Here is a 26577-nt window from a genome sequence, read left to right as displayed (position 1 = left end):
TCATTAGTAACATTAGGTCAGTCATACAAGCATTGAATGCTTTAAAGAAGTGTTGAATCAGTTTCACGTGTTTTTTAAAAACACAGATAGCCATTAGAGCCACAACGAGGTCAAATCATATGCTCCCAAAATGGTAGGCGGTTGGTTAATAAACGGCTAAATTATTTAATTCATGAAGTGGAATACATCACAACATGTGTGCGACAGTAACAAACTCCAGAGGAAAATATAGGACCAGTGTATATTGAAATCAGCTGAAATGCTCCATGACTATGATCCACCTAGCTGTGATTTCAGCAGTGATCACCTCAAAAGTGTCTTTTTTTCTAGTAGTTTTAGCACTATTTTAAATACCCATATTGTGCACTACTCCTGTGAAGGGTAAAAGTGTGAACATGCTCAAGACTACATGTTCAAGATTAAAAATGTAACTATATGACTATGTATTAAATAGAAGAAAATACATAAAATGGGATTTGATAATTACATTTACATCACTGAATATGAATTTTCCTGCTGCACTTGTATATAATTCACTGTGCATATCTTTAAGGAAATATATTTTTACATTATATTTTGTGTTGTTTCTACTATCCTCACAGAAGCCTTCTGCAGGCACCACATGGCTCGATGCCAAACTTTGTGTATCATCTCTGTAGGGAACCACAAGTCTGAGTAACAATTTGGATTTTTCTCTTTTTTCCGTTGCATTTCTTGAGGCTTTATATTTTAACGTAGACGGATAAAGAATTTTTAAAGAACCATGACTCTTTAAGAAGAAATTGCATACTAGGACAACGGCCCCTCCCACCTGTCCTACCATGTCGGTGTTGAAGACAGCGCTGCAGGGCCTGCTAATGTGCGTGAAATACCATCACTGACATAAATGTTATTGACAAACTTGGCTGGACATTTGGGGCAGTGAACTGCCAGCATATTTAATGCATATTCATCTCCTTTATCCCACTGGTCTTGCCAGAGCACCCGAGCTGTGTCATCTTGCCACACTCCAGCTACCACCTAAATGTATAGTGACACTGATTATGCAAATCTGTATCTTGTTTTCCCCCAATACCTGCATTAGGAGCTTGCTACTTTATTGAAGTTGAGATATGGCTCTCACAGTGAGGAGCCAAGTGGAATGCTGATTTATTTTTTAATAATCTGTGGGAATCTTTTTACATTTTTGTTTTATACATTTCATAGCAGTTGTCATATTTATGGGGGATCAGATGAGCGACTAGCTTTCATGCTCAGGTATAAATCTTGCAGGATGGAAAAGGGATTAAAGTTGATATAAAAGTGTGAATTTGGGCATGTCGTGGTCGGACAACTCCGTTTGATATGATTTAAGTTTAATTTCACAGTGTGGGGAGCACCTGAGTTATTTGTGGAAAGAAGAATATATACAATATGTTTGTTCCTATGTTTTTTCTTTTAAAGGGTCAGTTCACTTCCTTACCGATAGTGGTATTTATTTATTAAACACAGCTCTCGCTCTCGCTCGCTCGCTCGCTCCCCCCCCCCCCCCCCTTTTTCGTGAACTGGTCTACCACATTGTATATGGCTGACGATACTCTCCCACTGGGCTGAGAGTTGCTCTTGCTGTTGCCAGGCTTTATGATTTCTCTTTGCCTTCTCCGACTGCTCAACCTCTTCTCAGATTTGGCCCATATTGCCTAGGGTCAGCCATTGAATACTGTATATGCAGTGTGTGCTGATCCTCCAAATTACAATGTGTGAAATCCATCCTACTCGCCCCTGGGGGAGTAGTCCTACCACTCAAAATGAAACTGCCTCTCGTATCCTCCCCTTATTCTTCCACTTCGCTGTTCTCTCTGGCCGCCTGGGACCATGCAGTTGTGAGGCTTTACAGTGGAAGCCTATTAGACAAATCTTAGATGAATGCAGCGGAGGTGCTGTGATACCAGGTTGTCAGAGAGCTCCACAGTCTCATATAAATATATCAGTCATGCTGGCTTGGAGGTCTCACTGAATTGTATTATTTTGCTGTTTTTGTATAAACGCGGTGGAGGGGGATTGTAAAATTGCATCAGGTTTTATAGAAAATGCTTCATTAGATTTATTAATAACCTCTGTCATAGTGTCTCAGCCAATGTTGGGTTAAAGCTATTCGGAAGTCAGATATGATTAGAATCTATTTCCATGCATGAAGTGGCTTTCTATCACTTTTAACTATGATGTGCTCAATTTGAGCATCTCCACATTATCATATACGAGTTTCAGCCTAAACACCGGTGTCACCTGTGCCTCTCCTCATCTCATCTGTCACAATATTTTTTTCCGTTCTCCACCTGTGATGTTCTACAGGCGGAATGCAGCCTGCCCTCTGTCAAATCAGGGAAGGAAGAGAAGGGGAATAAAGGAAAGAGAGGACAGCGACGTTAAATTGCATTATGGCTATTATGCTGTAGTGGTATATTTCCCTGCAGCTGGCAGAGCAGCGCATGCGCCTGTGGGTCTTAATGAGCCTGCGTGGAGGGACCTGTGTGGAAACAAAAGGCTGCACTTGTCGGCCATACCGGACCCCTCCACCCGCCCCCTCACTGCTCCCCCAGCCCTGAGCGTGACAGACCAAGAGCAGAGCGCCGGTCCCTTCCTGGTGGCGTGATTAGATTGGGGCCGAAGTCTCCAGCTGGCAGGCCTGTCTGTGACTGGAGGCGGCCGTCCCCAGCGCTTGTCACTAGCTGACACCTCTGACAGGCAGGGGACAGCTTCAGCAGACAGGTTCATTAAATGGCATTTTTTACAGCTGGGCCTCCAAAAATGAGGGCTGGGCTTTGTCAAACCTCCAAGTCTACAGGGGCCCCTGTGTGTTGGTTTAGACCAAAGCTTTGTTGTTATGACAAATTTTTTGATCTGGGCTGTTTGAAATCCGCTCTTTTTTCTCCTCTTTAGCCTCTCTTTTGTTGACAGCTAGCCCTTTGGCCTGCACTTTGTCATGGCAGCAAAATGTTCACTTACGCTGGGTAACAAGAAACAGCCAACGCTAAAACAATATTATGTTGATGATCGGTTGCCATATTATAACTGTATATATATTTTCAAATCTTGAGAACCTGAAGTGACAAACCTGTGTAAACGGCATTATTTATTATCTGCTGGGTTGTTAGTTGCATTTTTTGTTTTTTTATAATACTTGATATAAAAAATGTAATATTTAGGCAGCAAATGTATGGCACTGTTAGAATAAAATAGTAAAAATATTCAAATGAATAGAGACTTTGAAAATGACAAACCAGTCAAAGTCTTTCGACATCTACATAACTTAATATGTATTCAAATAACAGCTCACTAGTGCCTTGATGGAGTAAGCTATGGTAACCTTCCCATGATGCATATCTGTATGACTTGCCTTTAAGCATTGCACTCAGAAGACTACTTCCACAACATCTGGCTGAGGGGCGGGGTGGGAGGGGATAAAAGCTACCCTGCCTCAGTGAGCTGCTGCTGGCCCTCAACAGTGTGCCTGCAACTCCATAGCCGTCCCTCCATCTCACCTCCCTACCGCTCTACTCTTTCTCCATTCAGCACGCTGCCTCCTCTGGGCCGTGCTGTCTCTATGACAACTGTTGGGGGTTGGGGGGTTGCAGAGGTGTCAGGCAGGGCATTACTGGGAGGAGAGCACCAGAGATGCTGTGCTGCACATCCAGCATCTCCACCTAATCCAATTTTAATTGAGCTCCAGAGATTTTGGATGTGGCACGGAGGTCGAGCATGAGCTATTCCAGGGAGAAATTAAGCAGCCCGGCTCGCGCTGCACTCTTCCAGCCTGTCACTATTTTAAATGAGCATTAGCATCAGACCTAACCCAGCTGAACATCTCACTCTGGCTTCCCTCCCTCCCTACCTACTCCACCTCAATCACCCCCACACACACATACAGACACCTACACGCACACACTAATGTACTGTAGGGCCTCACCTTCTTACTATACTGTTATATCTTTATTCTCTCTCACACACACACTCTCTGAACTGAACCTATGTGTGATTATAACCTGGGGAGTTGATGAGGTTGGTCCTCGGCTCACACTGTTGGACAAAATTGTTCAGTCAGATGGAAGTGAGATGGAAAGAGGGGAGGAGGTGTGTGAGGGGACCATTCTCACCTGCCAGAACAACTGTCTTGGTTTTTTATGTGGACCTGCAGTCCCAGTGGTACTGCATACACTAATGATCCTTTGTCTAGTCTCTCTTCTCCTTGGCATGGTGGTTGTTATTGATTATTTATGTGTCACTAACCCAGGGGGTCCTTTTTTGACCACTTGAGTTTTATAGACCACCTGAAAAAGTGTGAAACACGCAAAGAGAATCTGTAGAGAGTTTCTTATTATGTAGAAAAATGCTTTGAGATATGGTATAATGTCTCACTAATGCTGTGCTACTCTTAAATCTAAAATAAAGAATGAATGAACTGGCACTGGTGTGATATTTATATTCCAATTTGAATAAAACTGGTGGAATAGTTATTAAGAATTCATTTTATTAGCCTTATGGTGAGAGGAATTGGCTTGCGAGCATCAGGTTTTAATCCCAGTGGTGAAATAGTGGGTATACTAAAGCACCAATGTCTCACCAACTATTGCTGTGGTGCCAATAAACAAGACGGTTCACAAAGAAGTACTGAGAAGTGCAACAGCTGCTAACCTTTTAATAGTAAAGCAGTAAACCAACGTTAAACACTGATCTCTCCTTTTCTAGAATTTTGATCAGGTCATATCTACTGTCATGTCATCTAATACAGTTTGGAAAATACAGTTGGCTCACCGATTGCTTATGTGTCCATGATGCAACAACGCAACGGCTTAGTTTACACCAATGCTTTGATTAGTTCAAATAATTGAAATCCTAATCTTAGCGCTTGCCAGTGGCATTGTAGAGAAACATTACACAATCATCAAACAGCCTGTTATTATTATCATATCTGTAACACTGTGTTGGTGATGCTTTCTTATTTTGTCATAAGCAGTTTTAACATTGAACACAATGAACTGGACAGTTGAAACCTGACATGATCTCTAGTTTTATACAGCTATTTTAGCCTAAGGACATTTTCTCTTCTTTCTCTGCCCTTCTAGGTCTTAGCATACACTGAGGGTTTACATGGGAAGTGGATGTTCAGTGAGATTCGGGCGGTATTCTCCAGACGCTACCTCCTGCAGAACACCGCGATGGAGGTCTTTATGGCCAATAGAAGTAAGTTGAAGTGCCAATTACAGCTTTTCAAATCCATGCTTCTCTTCCTCTTCATCGCTAAGGGATATCTCTCACTGTTTCACAGCATCAGTTATGTTCAACTTTCCTGACCAGGCCACAGTAAAGAAAGTGGTCTACAGTCTTCCTCGAGTGGGAGTGGGCACCAGCTATGGACTTCCACAGGCCAGGTGGGTCATGTATGCCAAAAGAAAATGAATGCAGTGCGGTTTCATCTTTTCAAGTTTGTAATTCCTTCATAACCGATGTTGCCTCTGTATTGTGTGTTGAAGCATCTGTTAGCCTGCAGCAGAGTCTTTTGAAGTCCCATTGGTCCAGTTATTGAAGTGGATGTGCGCTGACCCTGACTGAACTGACCCAATTCTCTGACAGAAGACTCTATACAGCAGAGCTGCAGCCAGGCCACTGACCACTCTCGTGGTGCTAACAGGCCCATTTATACACTGTTACAAAACAAGCTCATTTCCTTAAGGCTTATGTTAATTGCGTGGATGTGAAAGCAAGCCATCCTGAATTAACACATAGTAAATCAACCTACCTTTCATTTAATCTACTGGAATCAAAATTGTGTAATTATGAATGCCATTGCATTGGTTTCCATAATTATTCTCTAATTTGCAGCTTGACGTTTTGTGCATGCTTTTCATCTCAGTATGTTCATTCTGAACTGTGCTAGACAAAGAGCTGGTTATCAGCTATTAAATGTCATCATTCTTGTACCAGTTTTCTGCGATGTAGCCAATCCTCTGGATTTAAGCATTGCTTCATATAGAGTTACTGCTCTTTCCTTTTAAATTTGTAAAAGTATAGGTTTTTATAATATTGCAACTAACACCAATCTTCTAATTCCTGATTTGTTTTTCAAATGTTTATTTTCCAGGCGCATCTCCCTGGCCACCCCTCGGCAGCTTTTTAAATCCTCCAACATGACCCAGCGCTGGCAGAGGAGAGAGATCTCCAACTTTGAGTACCTCATGTTTCTCAACACGATATCAGGTAAGGACTCATATTGCTGTGATGTGATTCCCAAGAGAAACTCTAGACTTTTAGTTTGGAAATAGCTGAAAGTATGGAAATTATATACGGTATTCTCTTTTTCACAGCCATCAATTAAATAAATAGATTGTGATTTGTTTTCTTCCTTATCCGGGGAACATTCACAACCAGTGAAAGGGTGACGTTTTAATCTATTATCTATGTGAATCACTTCACCATTAGAGTCTTAGTCTATAAGTTTTACTATCATGATCAATAAACATTATGTGTCAGTGGCACTGAAAACATACTATAAGTGGCCTCAGGTTTGTCGAATTTGTTTAAGAATCCATGGTAACATTAAGTGGTGCTCATAGCGGTAGACTTCACTGTTCATGTGAGTGTGCTGTTTGAAGCAAAGCGCAGGCACAGCAGAGTTTTCCAGATAATTAGTGCCTGGCTTTGTGAGAGCGTACACATGTGTGTCTGCGGAGTTGAGAGGTTTTGTTGTCGACTCTCTGATCTGAACTGCAACTAACAGGGAAGGCGAGAGCGACTGCACGCTACTCTGCTCTGAGAGGTGTCATCCTCTCTCTCGCTGCATATTCATGCATATTTATATTTAGCCCGTGCTTGAGTTCGATACATTATTGTCAGCTAATTAGATGTAAGGCAGAGAGAAAAGCATGCCCAAAATTCATTAAAAATCCCTGGTAATGACCTGGGCTGACAGGGATGTCAGAATAGTGTGGGGCGGCAGACAGGCGGGGGGTGAAGTGCTGGGAAGAGGTGCGAACGGGAAGTGGTCTTCTAATTAAACACTATTCCACTGTTATTAACATCCTGCCACCCCAACTCAGGCCTCAGCACTATCAGGTCGAACCACACCAGCACACCCAACTCTTCTTCCACACTTGGCATAGCTTTTCACTATGTGGCATTAACCTGGGTAATTAGGCTCTCTAGCCTCCCTCAGACTCTGGATATTCTGCAAAACCTTCCCATTGACTAGCCTGTCACGCATTATCACTTGCTCAGCTAGATTTAGATTATTTAATGCCAACCTGCTGCAGTGCAGGAGTGGGCAGAGACACCCTTGCTGGACTGGTGTAAGTTAATCAAATTTTGAAGGTATTCATTAAAAACTGTATGGCTCCAGCAAGCAGATTCAGGATGAGTTTTTCCCATTTCGTTCTATTGCATAATATTGTGTACTTACACATGAGCTTTCATATAGATGTAATAAAACAGTATTTATTATTCTGACCTTCTAGTTGGCACCTCTTGATTATACCTTGATTTGAAATGCTCAAAGCTTTGAATGTGCTGGCTGTTATTAGATAGAGATTGATAGATTGTCATCTTCAGAAGACAATGTTCTTTGTGTCATTGAACTTGTTGATCTAAGGTATTCTTGGACTGTTGTGAAAATGTAATATTAATGTTAATGCATGAGTTTCTCATTTCCCGCATTAGACCTTGTAATGATGCAATAATGTGTAACTTTAAAGTTTCAATTGACCTCCAGTTAAAAAAGAAAATCACTGTTTCTGTATTAGTCTTAGTCTTAGGATAGCATGGTATACTAGTCACCATCAACAATATAGAAAATAATAAATCGTGTGAAATGTTTGTGGAAAAGATATAGTAATTATAATATTCTATTAAGAAAGGATGTCATAGGAATGTGGTTAGAACTTAGAATTAGTTCTGCTCCCTTTTACAGTTTAGATTTTAATATTTTCTTTGTGGGTAAAATGAACTATTCTTGCCTTTTTACTATCAATTTGCTTTGAGTCTCCATTTTTAGTTTGATTTATTGCCAGTAGTAAACATTCCAACTAAACCATCAATAGCAGCCCTATCCCAATCCTGGATTACAACCACCACCTGACCTCACAGCTGTATCAGTGTCATCTTCAAAAGGAGAATAGAGCATTAATGACAACATGGTAGATGCTCGTGTCTTTTCCCATCGATTTCCTATGACACGTTTTGCCATCTGAAAACCATATTGTTGCTGCGAAAGCATAGAGGAAATTCACATCTGGCCAATCAGCGCATCAAACTTGCAGTGACATTTCAGGCATTTGGAGTCATGGCCCTCAAAAGAATCAATATCCCTCAAATTACATCAACTCCTCAGAACTTAGATACTTATGTTCTCCATACACTTAAAGACAGCCTCCCTAGGCCTCCTGTTATTCCCACAGTCCATTGATAAAAGTCCACTCAGCAGGAAAAGGCATGGGGAGTACAGAAAACATTCCCTCATAGCAAAGAAAGTTTGCCATTAGTTTATGTGTTTCACTGGCAGACGCCATATGAGACAGGAAGTACGTCTGATTGAGGGCTCTGAGATTGGGGGGCTTGTTGGAATGTTGCATGCTGATCCCCCAATGTAACTGAAGCCTCAAGTGTACCTTGCCCCGCTTTCAACCCCTCGATTCCCTTCCAGTCCTTCATCACTCACAGATTTCTGTCTGCTCTGTGTGTCTAGGGAGGACATACAATGACCTGAACCAGTACCCGGTCTTTCCCTGGGTCCTCACCAACTACGACTCAGAGGAGCTGAACCTGACCTTGCCAGGGAACTTCAGAGATCTCTCGAAGGTACCGAGGCCTCTTGGCCATGCAGCTCAGTATGACAGCAAGACGGGGAGGGGGAGGGGGAGTAGCTGCAGCTGACTCTGACGGCAGGGGATTTCCTGACTGTAAAGTGATATCATATTTAATCGCTAACGAATCACGTTCAGAATATAAACTCATGAGATGGAATGCAAAAGTGGAAAATGCTGATTGTAACATCCTGAAATGCTCTCAAATACGTAACCCACTTATTAACTATTGTCTCAGCACATAGTTTGCACTTGACTGTAAGCTTATAGTGGCTTCCTGGTTTCTGCATTAGAGAGGCTTGTACATCTTATAACCATATGTGCCTTGTATAGTAGACACCAACTCTTTCAGAAAGGCGGCTTTAGATGCATCGTGTAACCCAATAATAATTTTCATGTTCTCAGGAGGTCTGGGCCATGTGGTTTGAACCATTATTACCATGTTAAAGTTGTTATAGTTGATATTTTTACATTAGCACTATAGTACATGACTACTTGTAAGGGAAAGGGCTCGCTCGTAATGATGGACCCACAGAGAGCTATGACCCAACTCTGCAGGTCCCCTCATGCCAGACAAAGTTAGTGACTAGCTGGTAAACACATTGGAGCATTTAGCTCCTTAAGAGCCAGATACTTAAGACAGGAGTTGATAAAGAGCAAAACAGAACTAAAAGAAAATTGAATATTGGATTTACATTCCCAGGTGGCCATCCACCCGACTCCAAATGAATGCTAATGTTGCTACGTATCTGCTGGATGTTGCTTGATGAAAATGTTTTCCATTGTCGATATACTGCATATCTTATCATAGAATACATTTTGTCCAGTGCAGTGAACTGTTTGATACCAGACTCTTTGTACGTGTAAAGGAAAAACTTCAATAACTCATTTTATTAGTTTTTAATTACAGCTTGCTCTGAATTATTTAAAAACATTGTACAACAGTGTGGTCATATCAGCACTATAGGATTCATTTTGAATTCTTTTCCAGCCTTAATTTTTACACCTGATTTTTACACAAAAACGTATCACATACTGTATTATTTAAAGATTACAGCTGGTAAGTGTATTCATAAAACATTGTTATTTAATAATTTAAGTTTCTGCTTAAATGAGACTTTCAAGGTTGATGAATTGATAAGAGCAGGTCATGAGCACAGTGTTGCAGTGAAAGTCTTTCTAAATGTGGCTCGTCAAAAACGCATCACGCTGTGCAGTAGCAAGATTCCTGCGAGCGCTGCCAAATCACAAGAGCTCAGACACAATGACACTAATGCCCCACAACCCTGTGAGATAAAGTCCAGCATTATGTTTGCTCTGGCTTTGACTGAAGAGTAAAAGGCAGCACAAACGGTGGCCTGGTTTACTTGTTTACCACCCCCCTTCGTTTTCTCTGTCTCTTTCTCTCTCTCTCTCTCTTGCTCATGCAAACTGCAGCTCACTGACCTGAAAACAGTCACATTCCTGTCTGAGCTCTCTCTCTCTCGCTCGTTTTATCGCTCCCTCATTCCTCATCGTTTCCCTCAAAATGCCAACATTCTGACTGAGAGAATCACTTGGCCATTTCAGCTCTCAACAGTTTGTATCAATTTTCAGCTTTTCAAGGCATGCGTGTGCTGTGTTTTGCAGTGGGAGAGGAGGATAACTTTGAAGTGGGAAAAAAAGGGGTTACTATGAAACACTCAAAGAATCATGGACGAGTTTGAGTGTTGTGAATTAAAAAAATGAGCACCAGCCGCTCTGGAGCACTTCTTCGCATTTCAGTAAACTCAAATTTTTTTTGACTAACAGCCCAGAAGTGTGCCTTGCCACCATCATCTCAGCACTGCTTTTGTTGGCTTCAGCCTGTGGGCCATCCAGGTGGACTGATAGAGCCAAGAGATGTGTGCGTGTGTGTGTGCGCGTGTGTGTGTGTGTGTGTGTGTGTGTGTGTGTGTGTGTGTTTGGGGGATGATCAGGGCTGAGCCATGTGCAAACCTCCTGCCCTGGGGAGACAGTTATGTATTGTAATGTATTCCAGTGACATCCTCCCATGCTGTTTACAGGGCTGAGCTGCCTTTATTAGCATGAGTTCACAGCCTGTGTCTCCTGACAGTTGTCCTTGGAACCCCAGGGCTGTTATAGCTCCAAAAGTTCACAGCTAGTGTAGCAGGGAGGGACAGAGGCCCCCACACTTCTCCTCTCTGCTTGGTCTGCCCTTTTGTTCAATTATGGATCAGAGGTAGCAGCACAGTCTCTAGAGACTTCTTCATTGTATATTAGGGCTGTGTGTGTCTCTCTGAGGTGTATGTCCAGTGGGTGTGGCTGTGTACCACACAGGCTGTGTGTATGGTAACAATCCTTTTTTTCACTCGACAAAAAAAGCCCAGATTGTTGTTCATTGTGCCAACCACAAACAGTTGCACAATAACTTTACTTGAATAATACAAGAACAACATTATAATTTAAACAACTGTCTGATTAAAGACTAAGTAAAGAAAAGGACACATTTAAAAGCCAGTTCTCAGTACTTTGATGCAGTTTTTGATACACGGCGCTACAGACACATCAGAGTGTTTCTGTTGCTTGTAGTGGCTACTACATTAAGCTCTTTTTGTCCATTTTCTGTTTTAATTTGTGTCTATTTTTGTTCTGCATTTCAATAATATAATCTGCTACTCCATGACTCAGTGAGCTGCAGCATTATGACTATAAATTGTCATATGATCTTAGGTCAATATAAAAGTTAAAGCTAAATTGTTATTGCAGCTAAACACTACAAACTGAAGCATCATTAATACTATAACTTATTCTCAAATACTCTCACGCTGACATTGCACCATTTGGGAGGCTTACTTTCCCACAGATCAGAGTCATACCTGTGACCTGTTTGTTAATTAGTGGTTACTGCCACTTGACAGACGGCATTGTTCAAATTACTGGAGCTCTGTGCTGATCTTCCAAGTAATATCCTCCCAAACCTTCTGCACACACCTACAATTACCTGCTGGTTGGGCATTCAGTCAGCTGTGAACAGTGCTTTTGAACACTGCATTGCTTTGCCTCGGGCCAGAGTTGTGCATATTTGGATGTCAGACACATTCATGCAGTGAAGTGTTTTATTAGATTCTAATGATTATTTATTGATGGAGTGACATGTGGATGATAGATAGGGGGAAGCCAATCTTCCTCATAGCTGTTAAATGATGTGTTGGAAATTCATACAATTGCATAAGAAGGCAAAAGAAGCAGCTATGGTTTAACACTGCTTCTTCACCCACTGACTAAAATGCATTAGATGTATTCTTTGTAAAATATTTCAGAAGACAGGCAAGAGCAAAAAGTGAAACGAGCATTTCTCAACCCGTGTCATTTAAAGTGTTAACTTAAATGACTGGCATAATATTGCTAATGTTAATTTACCCTGGAAAGCATACTTTGAATGAGCTGTGCTGAGATAGAGAAACCTCTTTTTAATCGGTTTCCTTCTTAAAGTTCCTGCTGTGGATCTCATTGAAAGCTGAGCATCTCTAAGAGACACACATTGAGTAATAAACTCAGAGCATGGTTGTTGTAAAGACCCCCTCCACATTTTTCTTTCCATAATGGAGCCTTCTTCACCTTCACTTCCACTCCAGTCAGGCTGTTTGGAAGTACATCTGCTTTATCTTGAGTTTGAGCAACTTGATTGCATTAGACTGGAGCTGCATGCAGCCCTGCCTCTGAAAAGGCAAGCAAAAATGACCGTGACTTCTCCTGACAGAGCACCATAGCAACATACTGTAATGTAATTACTTTTGAAATATAAAATGCAATATGCGTCTCTTTGGGAGGTAGCTTAGATATAACCAAAGAAATGGAGCTACTCTCTGCACACTCATTCACCAGCAGCTGTGTTCATTTCCTGCATTTGGAAAGCCACACCAGAAATGATCCTGATTGAATCTGAAGCCAAATCTAAGTTTGTTTGATCATACTTTGTTTAGTTGTGTTGATGTATTTCACTGGGTCAGGTGTTATACAAGAAATGAACTCAGATGGGAGCAAATGTGGAACTGTCTGAACCAGTTGTTTTCATTGTCTTATACCTGCGATCAGTATGATATGCCATGCAGGGAAAAGGGAAGAGGTGATTATTCTTTGTTGAATAGAGGTAAGCAAAGCCTGATTTGGGATTATTAACAGATGTGGCTATGACAGAAATAGAGGTACTAAAAGACTGCTGAAGTGCTTATCCTATCTTATCATAAATATGGTTTTATTTCCAATTGCTAATCAGTCAAACTTTCTTCTCATATTTTAGTCAAATAATAGCATATCAGAAGCATACATTCATGTTTGGACAGTGTTATTTGACCTGAATTTGAGATTTGTATACAGAATATACCATATCTATAGAATGTTTCTCTATGGCCTAAACTGCACACCGAGTCTATGTGAAGATATACAGGATTTAGACTGACCTTGAAGTAGCCTTTTAGTTTATTTTATGCTTGACCTCTACTAGCCAGCAACAGTGTGTGAGCTACATAATGCAAAGCTGAGAGTACGTTGTCTTGGCAAACATACTGGAAGTAGTGTCTCTTTCAAGGCTAACTATGCTCCATTTATTACAATTTGACACGGTTTCTTTTATTGGTGTGCTTTGGTGTCAAACACTGCCTTCATACTATGACACATTACATGCTTTTAATTCTAAAAACAGTGACAGTTAGGACAGCTATTCTCTCAATTGTTGTATAAGATTGTAACATTCCACAGAATAAATTAGTTGAAAATGTGTGGTAGTAATCATCACCTATTTTAATTTGAACTGCAATCACAACCATTGTGCAGTTACAGGGTGACAAAGTCTCGTCGAAAAAGAACTGGAACACAAGGACTCAATAAAACCATCCACTGCTCAAGATTTGCTGGGGCAGGGAATTACAGTCGTCTCTCTATTCTCATGTTGACTTTGGCGGGATACAATGAGCTCACTAACCAACACTCAACACTTTACAACACATTTGTTATATACATAGAAACGAGACCACAAGCCACCAGAACAACTTTTATTTTCCTTCTACTTTCCTTCTGCTTTAATTGATTCATGTTTTTAACTTAATTAACAGCCCTCTGTTTATGTTTACATATGCACCTTACATCTATGAATATACATTGAATTTACTTTATTATTTGAGTCAATGCAACTGTATTAGTTACCCGTGAAAGAGCCAGCTGGCCGTTTGTTACCCTTCAAATGTTGTTGTCTTTTTACATTTTATTGAGTTTGCTGTATTTTTGTTATATAACAGTCAATTTGAGCAGTGTTCAACAATCTGCCAGCTGCAAATTCCCTTTAAGATGACAGCAACCTGGATATAGGTGAACTGATACAAGTTTTGCCATGCAGTCAGTATAATTATCCTGGCTCAGCAACAACACACATTTTCAAGAAAACAAAATATAAGCATTACTTTTTCAAGTCACATAGAAAACTTTTTATTTTACGTATTACTATGTTTATGCTTTCACAGTTAAAAAACCCGAGGACACTGTGAGAACATTTTTGCCTCATTTATGTAGCACCAAAAAGAAGAATTAATAGGATATAACTTGTCAGCAAACATGTCTTCACATCCCTTCCTTGTAACTTGGTGTTTCATTTTAGAAGTGTTTGTGGTTACTTAACTCTCAGGAAAGGGTTGAGAGGTTGGTGGCAGCCAAATTGAGTCTAGAATTAAATATCTGCTTTTAATATCCATTTAAAAACAATTGAACTGTTCACATCACATACATATCACAGACTATGCTAATATAGCTTAGTTTTTTCCCAGCTTTTTTTGGTACAATGATATTTAAATGGGTTAGTCAAACATTTAATAACACTGTAAATCAAAATATTTGCCATTTTGTAAGCTTAAGTTCTAATACCTGTTATGCGAATTGTTTACTTATTCCTCTCACGTATTACTATTACCTGCCGCTGTCTTTTCCTTATTCCTCTCCCTCTGCTGTCACATGTATTATCTGGATCCTTCATACAGCTCCAACCGGCATTAGTTACACTAGCGGCGGTTTTACAGAGTGCGAGACGTCTTGTGGCTTGCACCCCGATCCAGCTGGGCCAAGACGTCACATGCGAGGCCATTATCACCCCATAAATCTACGCAGATCTCAATAAACTTCTCTTTCAGTCTATTCAATTGTGCTAACACTGATGTGGACTGCCATTAAATTCTAAGGAAGAACCAAAAAAAACTGGCCCCATTTCATTTTGACTTAGAGCTTCAGGCATGTGCACTGTGCCACACATGGATATGACTAATCTTCAATATGACCAGGAGAGTCTGTCTGTCGCGCTGAGCTTGCATACAAACTGTACCCAGCCAAAAGAATAATAGTGCAATTTTAATAATGTTAGAATAAGTGAATTTTTAATTGAGGGCTTTTATTTAATTTCTTCTGACCTCTGAGCTGCAGCTTTCAGGTGGAAAAGCTGCCATTGATTACATTACCATTCTCCCTTTCCCCTCAGTAACTGAGTCAGTGATACTGAGTATATTAATATTGACTGCCAATATGCCTCCAAGGCTCTTATATTGGACAGGGTGATTGAAAAGGCAGGGAAAGCAATTTCTTCACCACTAAACGTATGTTTAATGGGAGTAATTTTGTTGCCTTAAGAACACATGAAAATGAAACAGCCCCCAAAGGGCAAAAACCCAATGATGGTGTCGGTACAATATTGAAATTATTACTGAGGCTGCGGTTAAATAATTCACTATGCAATCCAAGGTTTGGCCTAACTATGAAATAATTGCATGGATGTCGAATAAATATTGCAGTGATGTTTTAAAAAATATATATATATTTATATCCTTACAATAATTTGGCAGCAGTTCATCAAATGCAGAGCAATGAATAAGGGACTTTTTATGATCCTAAAAGGCTGTTTTTTAGCAAATGGGTTTTCCTCTTCTTTCCTCTACTTCAAAATTTCACTTATGATTTAATCCTTTTTCCATTATTAGATTGCACTATATTGTATATATCTTGGTAACTCCCAGTGCCCAGTAGCTCAGAAAGGGCTCTGAACACAGATGGGAGTAGCTGTGCTGAATAAAGTGTTTGGCTCGGTGGGTGCGTTGGGTGTAAATCAGGTCAGCCAGGGTTAATCCACATGGATTACCCACAACATTTAGCAGGAGGCGCGCATATCTCCTCCCTCCATCCTCGGCGCGCCATCCTGCTCACCCCTGCCACCATACCCTTGTAAATTTTAGACAGAAGACAGCACAACAGGACATTTTTAGGGTTCAGGAGAATAATGGGGTCTGACGGACAAATCCCAGAGTAAAGCTCCTTGACTGCCCTGAACTCTCCCCCAGCCTGTCTGCCGGCTTCACCACATGTAGCGTAATGGGGAACTAGTTTGACTCTGCAAGTCTGTCTTAATTAAACTCAATTCAACTTTTCTATCCTATTTCCTTGTTCTGTCCTAACAAAAGTAATGGGAAGGCAGTAGTTTATGCTATGCACCCAACTTAAAATGATTACCTGTAAATCATAGTAGAAGAACCGTAGCTTCATTTCCGGCTGTGGTCTTCAATAAATTTCACTGCAGCCATGTGTTTGGACCATCGCATCAACCACTATATGATGAGATTACTGGCAGCAAATTGTCTGTGTCACCAAGCAAAAACTCTGCCGCTATTTGTACAAATTACAATGATGCCTACAAAGCGTGGTAAAAGAAAAAAACGACCCTTCACATGGTATGGGCTACACGAAAAACATAAATTGTCTATGGTTTTTTGCACTCTAATAATCTATTTTACAAGTATATGGAGTGCACATTTCCAATTATTCTTTCATGACTGTCATTTAGCCACATGATCATTAAACTTTGATTTAGATGGAAGACTGGTCCTGAGACCTGCTGTTAGTTGTAACGTTTTCCATTTTGAGATTCAAAAGCACTGGGTTGTTCATGCAGACAAAAACAAGCCAGCTCCCTCTTGCATGAGGCTTTGAGTGTAACTAGTGTGGTTTTCCAATAAGTAAGTCAAATGAATTGCATTATATGAATAGTTCAGTACTGATGTTTAATACAATGTTTTACTTATAGTGAAGTTTTTTCTGGTTTTGGAGAACATAAGAATGTAGATGGTACATTATAAAAACAAAATACTTTTTCATTTCAAAGAGACCGATCTTCATAATTTGATATAGTGTAGATTATTCCCAATTACTACTACATATTCTATGATAAAGCATTGTCTTGCACTGACCCACAGACATAATTTTGGTGATTTGACCACAAGCCATCTCCTTAAAATGCCATGTGGTCTTAACCTTATCTATGTAGTATCAATTGTAATTTTTCAGAAGTGTAACTGGTTTTCACTGAAGACAACATGCTCTGCTTCCAGTATTTCAACAAGCCATATATTGGAGCAGCTACACAGCAGTGACATTTGTACTAACCTGATGACACTGTAATGTAAGTTAAGTCAGACTGTGTGGTTGTGATGAGAAGGCTGTAAGAACAAAGAAAAGACCTCATATCACTTCTTTTATAAAGTTCTCACGCTGGCTTACTGTTAGTCAATATATATTTTAAAATCCTTGAACTTGTCTATAAATCACGACTTGTCTTTTACTATATTGTAAATATGCTGCCAAGATACGCGCCTGGTATAGTACTCAGATCGACAGACTTTCTGCTGCTGAACCAAATACCCACTGAAGCTTCTTTTTTTGTATCCAAACCCACAACGGTTTAAAGATAGGAATTGGAATTGGAATAGGAAGAAAGATACATCGAGGTTCCTCATTCCGTTTCATGTCAATATGACAACTGGTTGATCACTTTGACAGTGTACTGTAGTTGCTGTGGTTTGTTGTAATATATTGGGCATGATAGGTATCGATACAGATAGATACACATGTGATCATTTCTATTTATGGGATACTGTGATATCAGCATATTAGGTGGGGATACATTTCTAATAACAATCTTCAAACACCATTTTTATACAATATATAGAAGTGCATATCAAGCTGAAATTTGCCTTCACAAAGCATATGGCTTAAAAATCCTTACAATAGGACATGTGTACAATGTCTTCAGGGATTCTATGGGGGGGAAACCTTTGCTTTACTTACACAGGCAAATAAGGAGAATATGACTTATTTGCAAGAACTTGACTTCATATTCTCTTGTTTTCTTTCCAGCCTGTTGGTGCTCTGAATCCGAAGCGTGCAGCATTCTACGCTGAACGTTATGAGACTTGGGAAGATGACCAGACGCCACCTTGTCATTACAACTCCCACTACTCCACAGCTGCCTCCACCCTGCACTGGCTTGTCAGAGTAGTGAGTAACTCACTCCTTCAACCATCTTCACACTCATTATTTTAGTTTGTTCAAAATCCCCAAATTAGTCAAGCATCTGAATAGAAATGAGGTCTAACCCACATCCTCAGACAGCTTTTCATTTTTGAGTCTGCATTAGTTGATTGTCACTTGTCAGACTTGATGATGCTGTTACTTTGAGGTCTGTCGGTTTCTGCACAGGAAACAGCTCAACATCTCAATTTGATTGGGCCGGAGTTAGACCAATGGCGCTCAGAAAACACATTTCACAGGCCAGTAAACCGGCATATGTGAACTAAATAAAGAGTGGCTGGGTAATGATTTACAGAGGCTGCTCTGACAGGTTTATGTGTTTCAGACAACCTAGTGAGCGCTGGAGACATGTCCATCAAGGTTACTGAGCACTGTCCTCATTTACTCTGAAAGAGAAGGAGGAGGCATACACACTCTAACCCATTCTGTTCCTCACAAAACAGGCTCTTATAACCTGCACAGCTTCTTTGAGTTGGTGTACATTTGATTTTGAAATCAGCTTATTATTTGAAAGAGCTTTGTACTGTATTTATCCTCCTCCCTCATCATTAGTAGGAATGGGCTGATGAACCGAGGGAGCTCCCTTGACAGCAGTTAGATTGGCCTCTGTGGTTTTTTCCCCACAATCCCTTTCTTCCTCTGGTGAGTGATCCATCCGCTCCAACCGGCGATGGTCGCCATCTCAGGCGGAGAAAACCAAATTTGAGCCAATTATCATTATGGCTTACTGTATTCAGGAAGAACACTAATTAATTCTCCCCCAGGCTTGGATACAATGAGTGACTGATCTCTACAGAGATCCTGTAGTTTACCGCAGAAAAGAATAACATTGAAATAATGCTAGTAATTCAGGATATTCAGATGTATTTTAATAAGCCCCATGGTAATCCAGGATATTCAAAACAGTGCTGATATTTTCATTAAGTTGATTATGATGGTTACAACTGAAATGGAGATCAAGAGGGTGGAGAACTTTAATCTTTGTAATGTCTTATTTGCTTTCTCTGTAGGAGCCCTTCACCACGTTCCTCCTTAGTGCCAATAACAACAAATTCGACCACCCTGACCGCACCTTTTCAGCCGTTGCCCGCTCCTGGAGAAACTGTCAGAGGGACACCCATGACGTAAAGGTGAGAATCACAAGAAAAGCGATGAGTAAAATTCATGTTTACATTTATAGGATTAATACAAAGGTCTAGAAAAGTGTTCCCTAAAACAAGTGGAAGTCAAATATGTGATCATTATCTATATATTTCCTTGCCAGACACCTTTTATAAGCTGGTGTTACGGACATGCGGGTATCGTATTCCGAGGACAATGATAGTCAATATGTTGCGCAACGATTACAGTATGTATAATTGGCAATATAACCATATCAAGCCTCCAACTCGCTATGCTCCCCTCCTCAGCCAATGTGCTTCAAAACCACTGCAAAAATATATACCATTAATTATAAATGTCTCATCCAAACAGCGAATCACAAAGACCCATATTGTACAGGAATACCCTAAGCAATTAGAAATGCACATTTGATTTATCCCATGCAGAAAACAAACCATCTCAAAGGTAGACTGATCTTGGATCTGTGCATGCAAGCACTCATGAGTTTGAACAAAGGCTGTGTCTGAGAGAAAGACAAAGCCCTCCCACTGCAAATCCACAGAGCAGTCTCCGAAAATGCTGAACCCTGCTGATACGCCTCCATTTTGCCCACTGCATAACACGCAGCAGGAATACGCACTGACCTCAAAGTGTCATATATTTCTAGCACACCCTGTATCGGTTAGTGTTGCCCCAGGCAATTAATAAAGCATTAATGACAAAAGCTATTTAAAATGTAGTCTTTTATGTACGGACAGGGCTTTTACTCACCAGGATGGGGGGAGAGCAGCCAACTATGTGAGGCAGAACGCTGCGAGCCAGCGAACAGCTGAATAGTCAAAGCCACCCTGTTAACAAATACAGCCTACTTTCAACTACTTGTATGTCTGCATGCATTTGTTTTTACACACATTGGATGGTTAGCGATCTATTAGAAGAGGCATTGTACTGTGGAGGACAATGCTAACAGTATTTCATAATGTATTAGAAGCAGGAAAATATTATGCAAGCGCTTGTTTGGTTTACTCATTGTGCGATGGGGTAAACTATGAGGCAATGCCAATAATGACTGATTAGATTTAGAATGTTGCTGTGATCCTTTTCATTATCATTTTAATGTCAGTTATTTCTCTTATATTTCTTTCATACTTAGTATTTAGGTTATTTTTATATAATCTTGAACATAAAATGAAAATGATCATATTAAGCAATGCCCTTTTAATACAAAGGGCATTGCTTAATATGATCATTTTCATTTATGCCAACTGAAAGGCACTCAAACATATAGACAGACACACAAATGCCACGCACAGCCACAAAGTAGCAACTGATACTGAGCGGAGAGTCCGGGGTTAAGGTCAGCTCCGGCCCAGTACACCGAGCGGGCCATCAGGTCTCTGATTAAAAGGCAGCTTGTTTTTACCAGGGTCTCCCCTTCATTAACCCCGGCCTCCTCCAGCCGTAATGACGACAAGACCAAAGGAGGCTGAACCCCTGATGGGGATGACCTCCTAAAAGAGCAAGTCAAATGGAAACAATCCTCCTCGACCACCCCATCATTATTGTGCATTCAAACTTCTCATTTATTTCTATGTGCATACACAGCTAGTTTAAGCTGGCACAGCCACCACGGGCAGGGACAGACAGACTTTTCTTGGAAGTAGTGGGCACACATACATATACTCTCATACACACACACACAAACTGCCACCATGCTGTCTGAATGAATCCAGCAGCACTCCACCGGTGACAGATTTTGACGAACATGTCATTAAGGTGACACAGTGTAAAGCAATGGAGGCATGTGTGATTGACTTGTTAGCCCATTACGATGCTGTTGCAGAATTAATGGCTGCCATGGGAGGCTGGCTTGAAAACAGAGCTGGCAGTTTTAACGGCTTGGCAGTGAGTTACGGCAGGAAGTTTACGAATAAAAAAAGGGGAGGGAAAGTGCGGTTGTGTGTATGTGAGAGACAGAGGGAAACCGAGAGGAATGGCTACTTTACTACCTTCCCTTTCGTGTGTGGAGGGTGAAATGTGACCAACAGCAGACCAGCAGTGTTATTGGCCTGTACCATGTCATGCTATTTTGTTCTGTCAAAACCCCGTGATTTATAGGGGCCTAAAAGCTCTGCACGTTATGTATCCCATAGGCAATATAAAACTTCATTGTACTACTGAATCTGACAAACACAGCATTCATAAAACAAGCCTGTTACAAGGAGTTAAAATACTGTCTTGCACCCTCCTTTATAATCTCAGGCTAAGAGACAGACAACCGCATTTAACTTTTCTTGTGAGTATGTTTTCTAATGAGGACAGAGTGGAGGATCTACATTCCTCGTGTGCATATGCCTCATTGTGCAGAGGCTTTACTAACTCATCCTTTCTGAGCTGTATGATTAGGAGGATAAAGGGTCAGAGTGGGGACTACAAAATCGCAGAGAGTATACATACAGTAATTTATGTTGCAAATACCTTATCGTTAGAATTTCTTAAATAACTATATCGGTAGTTTTGCGTGTAGAGCCCATTACCTATCCAAAGCATGCCATAGTTTTTAAATTAACTGCTTGACATTCAGGAAGCCTCCATTTAATTTCTGATTGCTATGAAAGTTAAACCTGCTTTTCTTTTTTAGATAGGTCATCATTAAATATAACATTTCTTATTTTTTGGTTGCATGGTAATGCAGATGGAAGCAAGAGCTGTATGTCATAAGTTTCTTACTTTCAAGGACAGTGTGACATCTAAATGTACCTGCCAAAGAGCATTGTGAAAGGTGTGTTTTTTGGAAAAACAAACCATGGCAAATAATAAGCAAACATAAATGTTGTGAGAGTTTTGGAATAATCTCTGTTGTTCATGATATATAAATGGTTGACCGAAAGTTATGAAATGATGCGTACGTAGTACTTAAATGTATACCAGTGTGGTCATTCGACACAGGAGAAATTCCCAGAAATGTAGGAATAGTCTTCAAAACACAGGTAAATATTTGCTCTCTTCTTCAGTGTATGGAATCACACCAGGCTTTATGTAGGGGGCTCCTTTACCATGCCGACTTCCCCTCTGCTGCGAGGTCCTGACCCCATCACAAGAGCCCAGAGACCAGGCAGAAAAACCCAACTCAGTTCCAGTTTCATTTAACACACATTACACCTCTGCCTGGAATAACTGGACTAGCACCTCTCACCGCCTTCTCATGGCCTGCTGTTAAGTTTGTTTGTGTTACCTTTCCCCTTGAATTCTCACTTCATCTCAGTGGGATACAGAGCCTTTTTTTTCTCTGTTTTTCGTGGCTCTGTCATCACATATGTTATTTCTTGCACTTTGTTGAATTGTTGGGTGATTATATGGTGAAAATTGTGGTATTAAAAGTTGTGGTCTCGTCAGTGAGCTGTAAAAATGTAACATCTCTCTTCCTTTTAAACGTAGGAACTGATTCCTGAATTCTACTACCTCCCAGAGATGTTTGTGAACAGCAACGGCTACCATCTGGGAATGAGGGAGGGCAGGACCATGGTTTGTGACGTGGACTTGCCTGCCTGGGCCAAGAAGCCTGAAGATCTTGTTAGGATCAACCGGATGGTAAGGTTTAGGCATGTTTCAGGCTAAAATGGTAGAGTTACTTGTGCCAAAATGATACCTGAATATGCTACTACTACCTTTATTACCCAAATATAATATTAGGAAACCTAAATAGTAATAACGGAACATACCACCTCATTATTGTCCATTTTCTGCTTTTTTTTTGGGTCTCTGCCCACAAAACATTACTTCTCCTTTTTTTCCTTGTCAATTTAGGTTGCAGTAATGTCATTATTACCAAGGTGAACAATGACAGTATAATGATTATTGGCCCCTTCTTATACTCATCAGCAGAGACCATCCATATGTCATGTTACGTCCAGTGGTGTATTTTAACATCAACATAGCCCATTTTAGTACTAAACTGAGATTCTACTAAAGGTCAGGGTTATGTATTTTAGATGTATTGTTTAAATTAATTATTTGTATTTAGCTCTTCTGCCTCTGTCTCACAGCAGCAAAGAAATCCATTTCCCACTCTTCCTGCTAACCTTCCCATGCATCTGTGTCTCCTTGTCTTATTCATGAAGCATCTAATAAAGTGCACCGCTCAATACTAACACTGTACCCCTGACCCCAGTGATGTCACTAAAGGACAGGACTGAGGGCAAGTTTGCCCTATAGGGTTACCTTCTGTAATGTCGGGACTCATCACTTTGGCAGTGTGCAGGGCCCTTTCTGTGTGTATGTGTGTGAACGTCTGTGTGCACGCTTAAAACAGACAGCCTATCAACATGTGGTCCACCACTACTCCCAGCAGATTTCAGGAGCAGCACGGAGAAGGAAAAGGAGATCCAACATATCTTTTGCCGTCAGATAATCCTTGTTCTCCCTTTAATCTGGAATCAATTACTGTAGAAACAGCTCAACTCAATTTCGTTCAAAATTACATGAAGAATGGCCACGTATGCGTTGTAATTTAGGCTTGATGAGTAGTTCCTCCTTAAAACCTCAGAAACTTTAATAATACTGCTAGGAAGACACAGTTTCATGCAGGTTATGTTTCATGAGGTTGGGGGCCACAGTGTTTTTGGACCAGAGGTTGAAAGAGGCTCTGGGAACACACTTGACCTTTTCAGCTGGAGTGACAGATCTGGGCTGGTCTTATGTAGGTGACCTTTCCCTGTGCTCTACCCATGCTGCCTGGTTGAGCGCTATCTGGCTTGTATACCGGCAGTTTGGGGGGGAGGAGGGTAGAGAGCCGGGGAGTTGTTAAGGGCATGTCTGCATCTCCAAAACAAGGAGAAAGGATGACTGAAAAAAAGGATTACAGTGGATATTTTCCCACTGTTGAAGGATACATGTGTGATTTTGCCTTGCATTGTTACATTCGCAGACCAGTGTATTCAACGCCTAGACATTCATAGTCCTCCATTTTTTTGTCTTTCTTTTGTTCTGATCCCTAGCTAGCCCACACTCTCGCTTCCTCTATTATTTCATTTCTGTCAGTAAATCTCTCTCTGCCTCCCCTCTGTCTCACTCTTCCTCTTTTTCCCTTCCCTCCCTCTCTTTGTCCCTTCCTCCCTCCCTCCCTCCCTCCCTCTCTCTCTTCCTCCCACTTCCCATCTTTGCATGTGCCACTTTCAATTGAAGTGATATGCCCTGTGGCAAACTCTGCCTCTGTGTGCTCGAGCAGGCTTTGTTGGTAATGGCTGTTATTCCTGACGGGAGGGGAGGAGTGTAAATTCCTCTAGCAAAGCCTTACACCAGGATGCATATAGGAATTATGTTGTACCGTGTTGTGGAACAATATATCAACCCCCCATTGCATGGCTTCCAATGGTATATTTATAATAATGATTAGCATTGAATCATATTCCAAATTTCTCACTAACACTCCCACAAGAAATCAAGTCTCCCTTTTAACGCTCACAAGTAATTTATCAACGTTGCTCCTGCGGATGGTTTTACAGTAAAATGGATCCCTGTTAGATTTGAACCAATTTCTTTGTCTCCATGCAAACGTGGTCGGCTGGGTATTTTCAGTAGACAGAGAAATGTGATATGAGAGACTTGTCCTGAGTTAGTTGATTACATTAAAAAGAGGGGATACAGTTTATTTTTATTTTCTTTATTATTATTTTATATATAATATATAAATATTTATGCACAATAAAACAGTCAAATATTTATTTGTTTAACTTAAGTAAAAAATAAAAAATCCTACAGTACTCATAATTAGTTTTAGGTGGTTGTATGTGATGTAATGCCCTGGTAACTCATTTGTGTAAAAAGCAAAGTAGGCTGTGTTTCGTTGTGTTCGTTGTTGTGTGGAAGTACAATTTGTGTTGTCTTTTGGCCCATGTGCTGTATGCTGCTGGTATGCCTCTCACCTCTAATTGCCCTGTACTTCTCTCACAGGCCCTGGAAAGCGAGTTTGTGTCATGTCAGCTGCATCAGTGGATTGACCTTATTTTCGGCTACAAGCAGCGAGGCCCGGAGGCGGTGCGTGCCCTCAACGTCTTTCACTACCTGACTTACGAGGGCTCCGTCAAGCTGGACAGTATCACTGACCCTTTGCTCAGAGAGGTAAGGCACGGACACACATTGCCATGGAGACAAAGCCCCTCCCCCCTCTCTTATTCACCATAGGCCCAACTTCCTGTCTCTATTTGTCCTGGCATGTGTTGGAGCTCCGGGAGCATTCATATCACGCATCTGTCAATCAATTATTGTGTCATGCAAATGTAGCCCGTGAGAGAATTTGGCAGAGCTGCTGAGTCATCGAGTTTGCTTTGAGATTAGCATCATTTTGTGATGACATGAGTTATTAATTTTCTCTTTCTCTCTCAGATAAACGGTAATCTTTTAATATCTGTCTGCAGCATGCATAGATCCTCCTAACGCTTTGCTCTTTTCTTCGTGGTGCTCAATATACTGTATGTTCCTTTCCTTAATCAGATCAATGAATCTCATTGAGCTCTTTGATCAATCAACAGAGGTCACTCTGTCAATAGATGAGGGACTGAATCCTTTTGTTCTTAACAAATTAATTGAATATCTATTAGCTCGGCTGTACTACTCGTGAATAGCTTAATTGCGTAGAGGGGAAAGGGGACCAGAGACTGCAGCAGCTGGCGTGCATTGTGGTACTTTCCAGTTTGAGCTTGTCTCTCCCTGTGATATCCACCATCTGCTGTCTGCAAAACAAGTCATTTATATACTGTCACTTCCAGGGGCGCCTTTATTTATCAAGTGACCACTATGCAAATCACCTGCAGAAGATTTGGCTGATCTAATTACCAAACCATATTGTGAGAGGTTTGGTTTCCATCATTTTGAGGAAGATTTAGGTGATGCCTTTTTTATTTAGCATATTTTGCATGAGGGATTTTAGCTGTCTTACACCCTGCCTACTGTTACCCTGTGAGATGACAGTGCTGTTAGTTAGTTGCACATTAGGAAGCCTGCTACTCAGGCTCCCTAATTGTGCCCAGTTGATGTTGTCGCTATTGTGACATGTGAATGTATTTGTGCTGGAGAGAGAAATTGCCTCAGCTAATTGCAACTGATGTAATGCTAGTATGATGAGCACTAATTACGACAAGCCTTCATACCTTCAATCATGTTTCTCATTCCAGATAGATTCTTCCTCTCCCTGATACATAAAGTATAACCTTGTATATCTAAACTCCATACACTAAAACCAAGCAGTATCCTAAGAATGCATTATGAGTAA

At 40.8% G+C, this 26577-nt stretch overlaps 1 protein-coding gene across 5 annotated transcripts in view; it reads left to right on the top strand.

Moving 5' to 3' along the window:
- Positions 1-26577, top strand: part of nbeab (neurobeachin b) — a gene marked incomplete at both ends in the record, with an annotated part of 186315 nt that overhangs the window by 143150 nt on the left and 16588 nt on the right. For all 5 annotated transcript variants that reach the window (XM_079166663.1, XM_079166660.1, XM_079166661.1 and 2 more), the window contains 8 exons: positions 5103-5220; positions 5306-5408; positions 6119-6234; positions 8714-8826; positions 18033-18173; positions 19217-19336; positions 22746-22898; positions 25260-25427. In XM_079166663.1, coding sequence (XP_079022789.1) covers positions 5103-5220; positions 5306-5408; positions 6119-6234; positions 8714-8826; positions 18033-18173; positions 19217-19336; positions 22746-22898; positions 25260-25427 — 1032 coding nt within the window. The remainder of the gene's footprint in view (positions 1-5102; positions 5221-5305; positions 5409-6118; positions 6235-8713; positions 8827-18032; positions 18174-19216; positions 19337-22745; positions 22899-25259; positions 25428-26577) is intronic.

This window comes from Pholis gunnellus (assembly GCF_910591455.1).
Source record: "Pholis gunnellus genome assembly, chromosome: 9".
Taxonomy (NCBI): Eukaryota; Metazoa; Chordata; class Actinopteri; order Perciformes; family Pholidae; genus Pholis; species Pholis gunnellus.
This window is presented reverse-complemented; position numbering and strand designations above follow the sequence as displayed.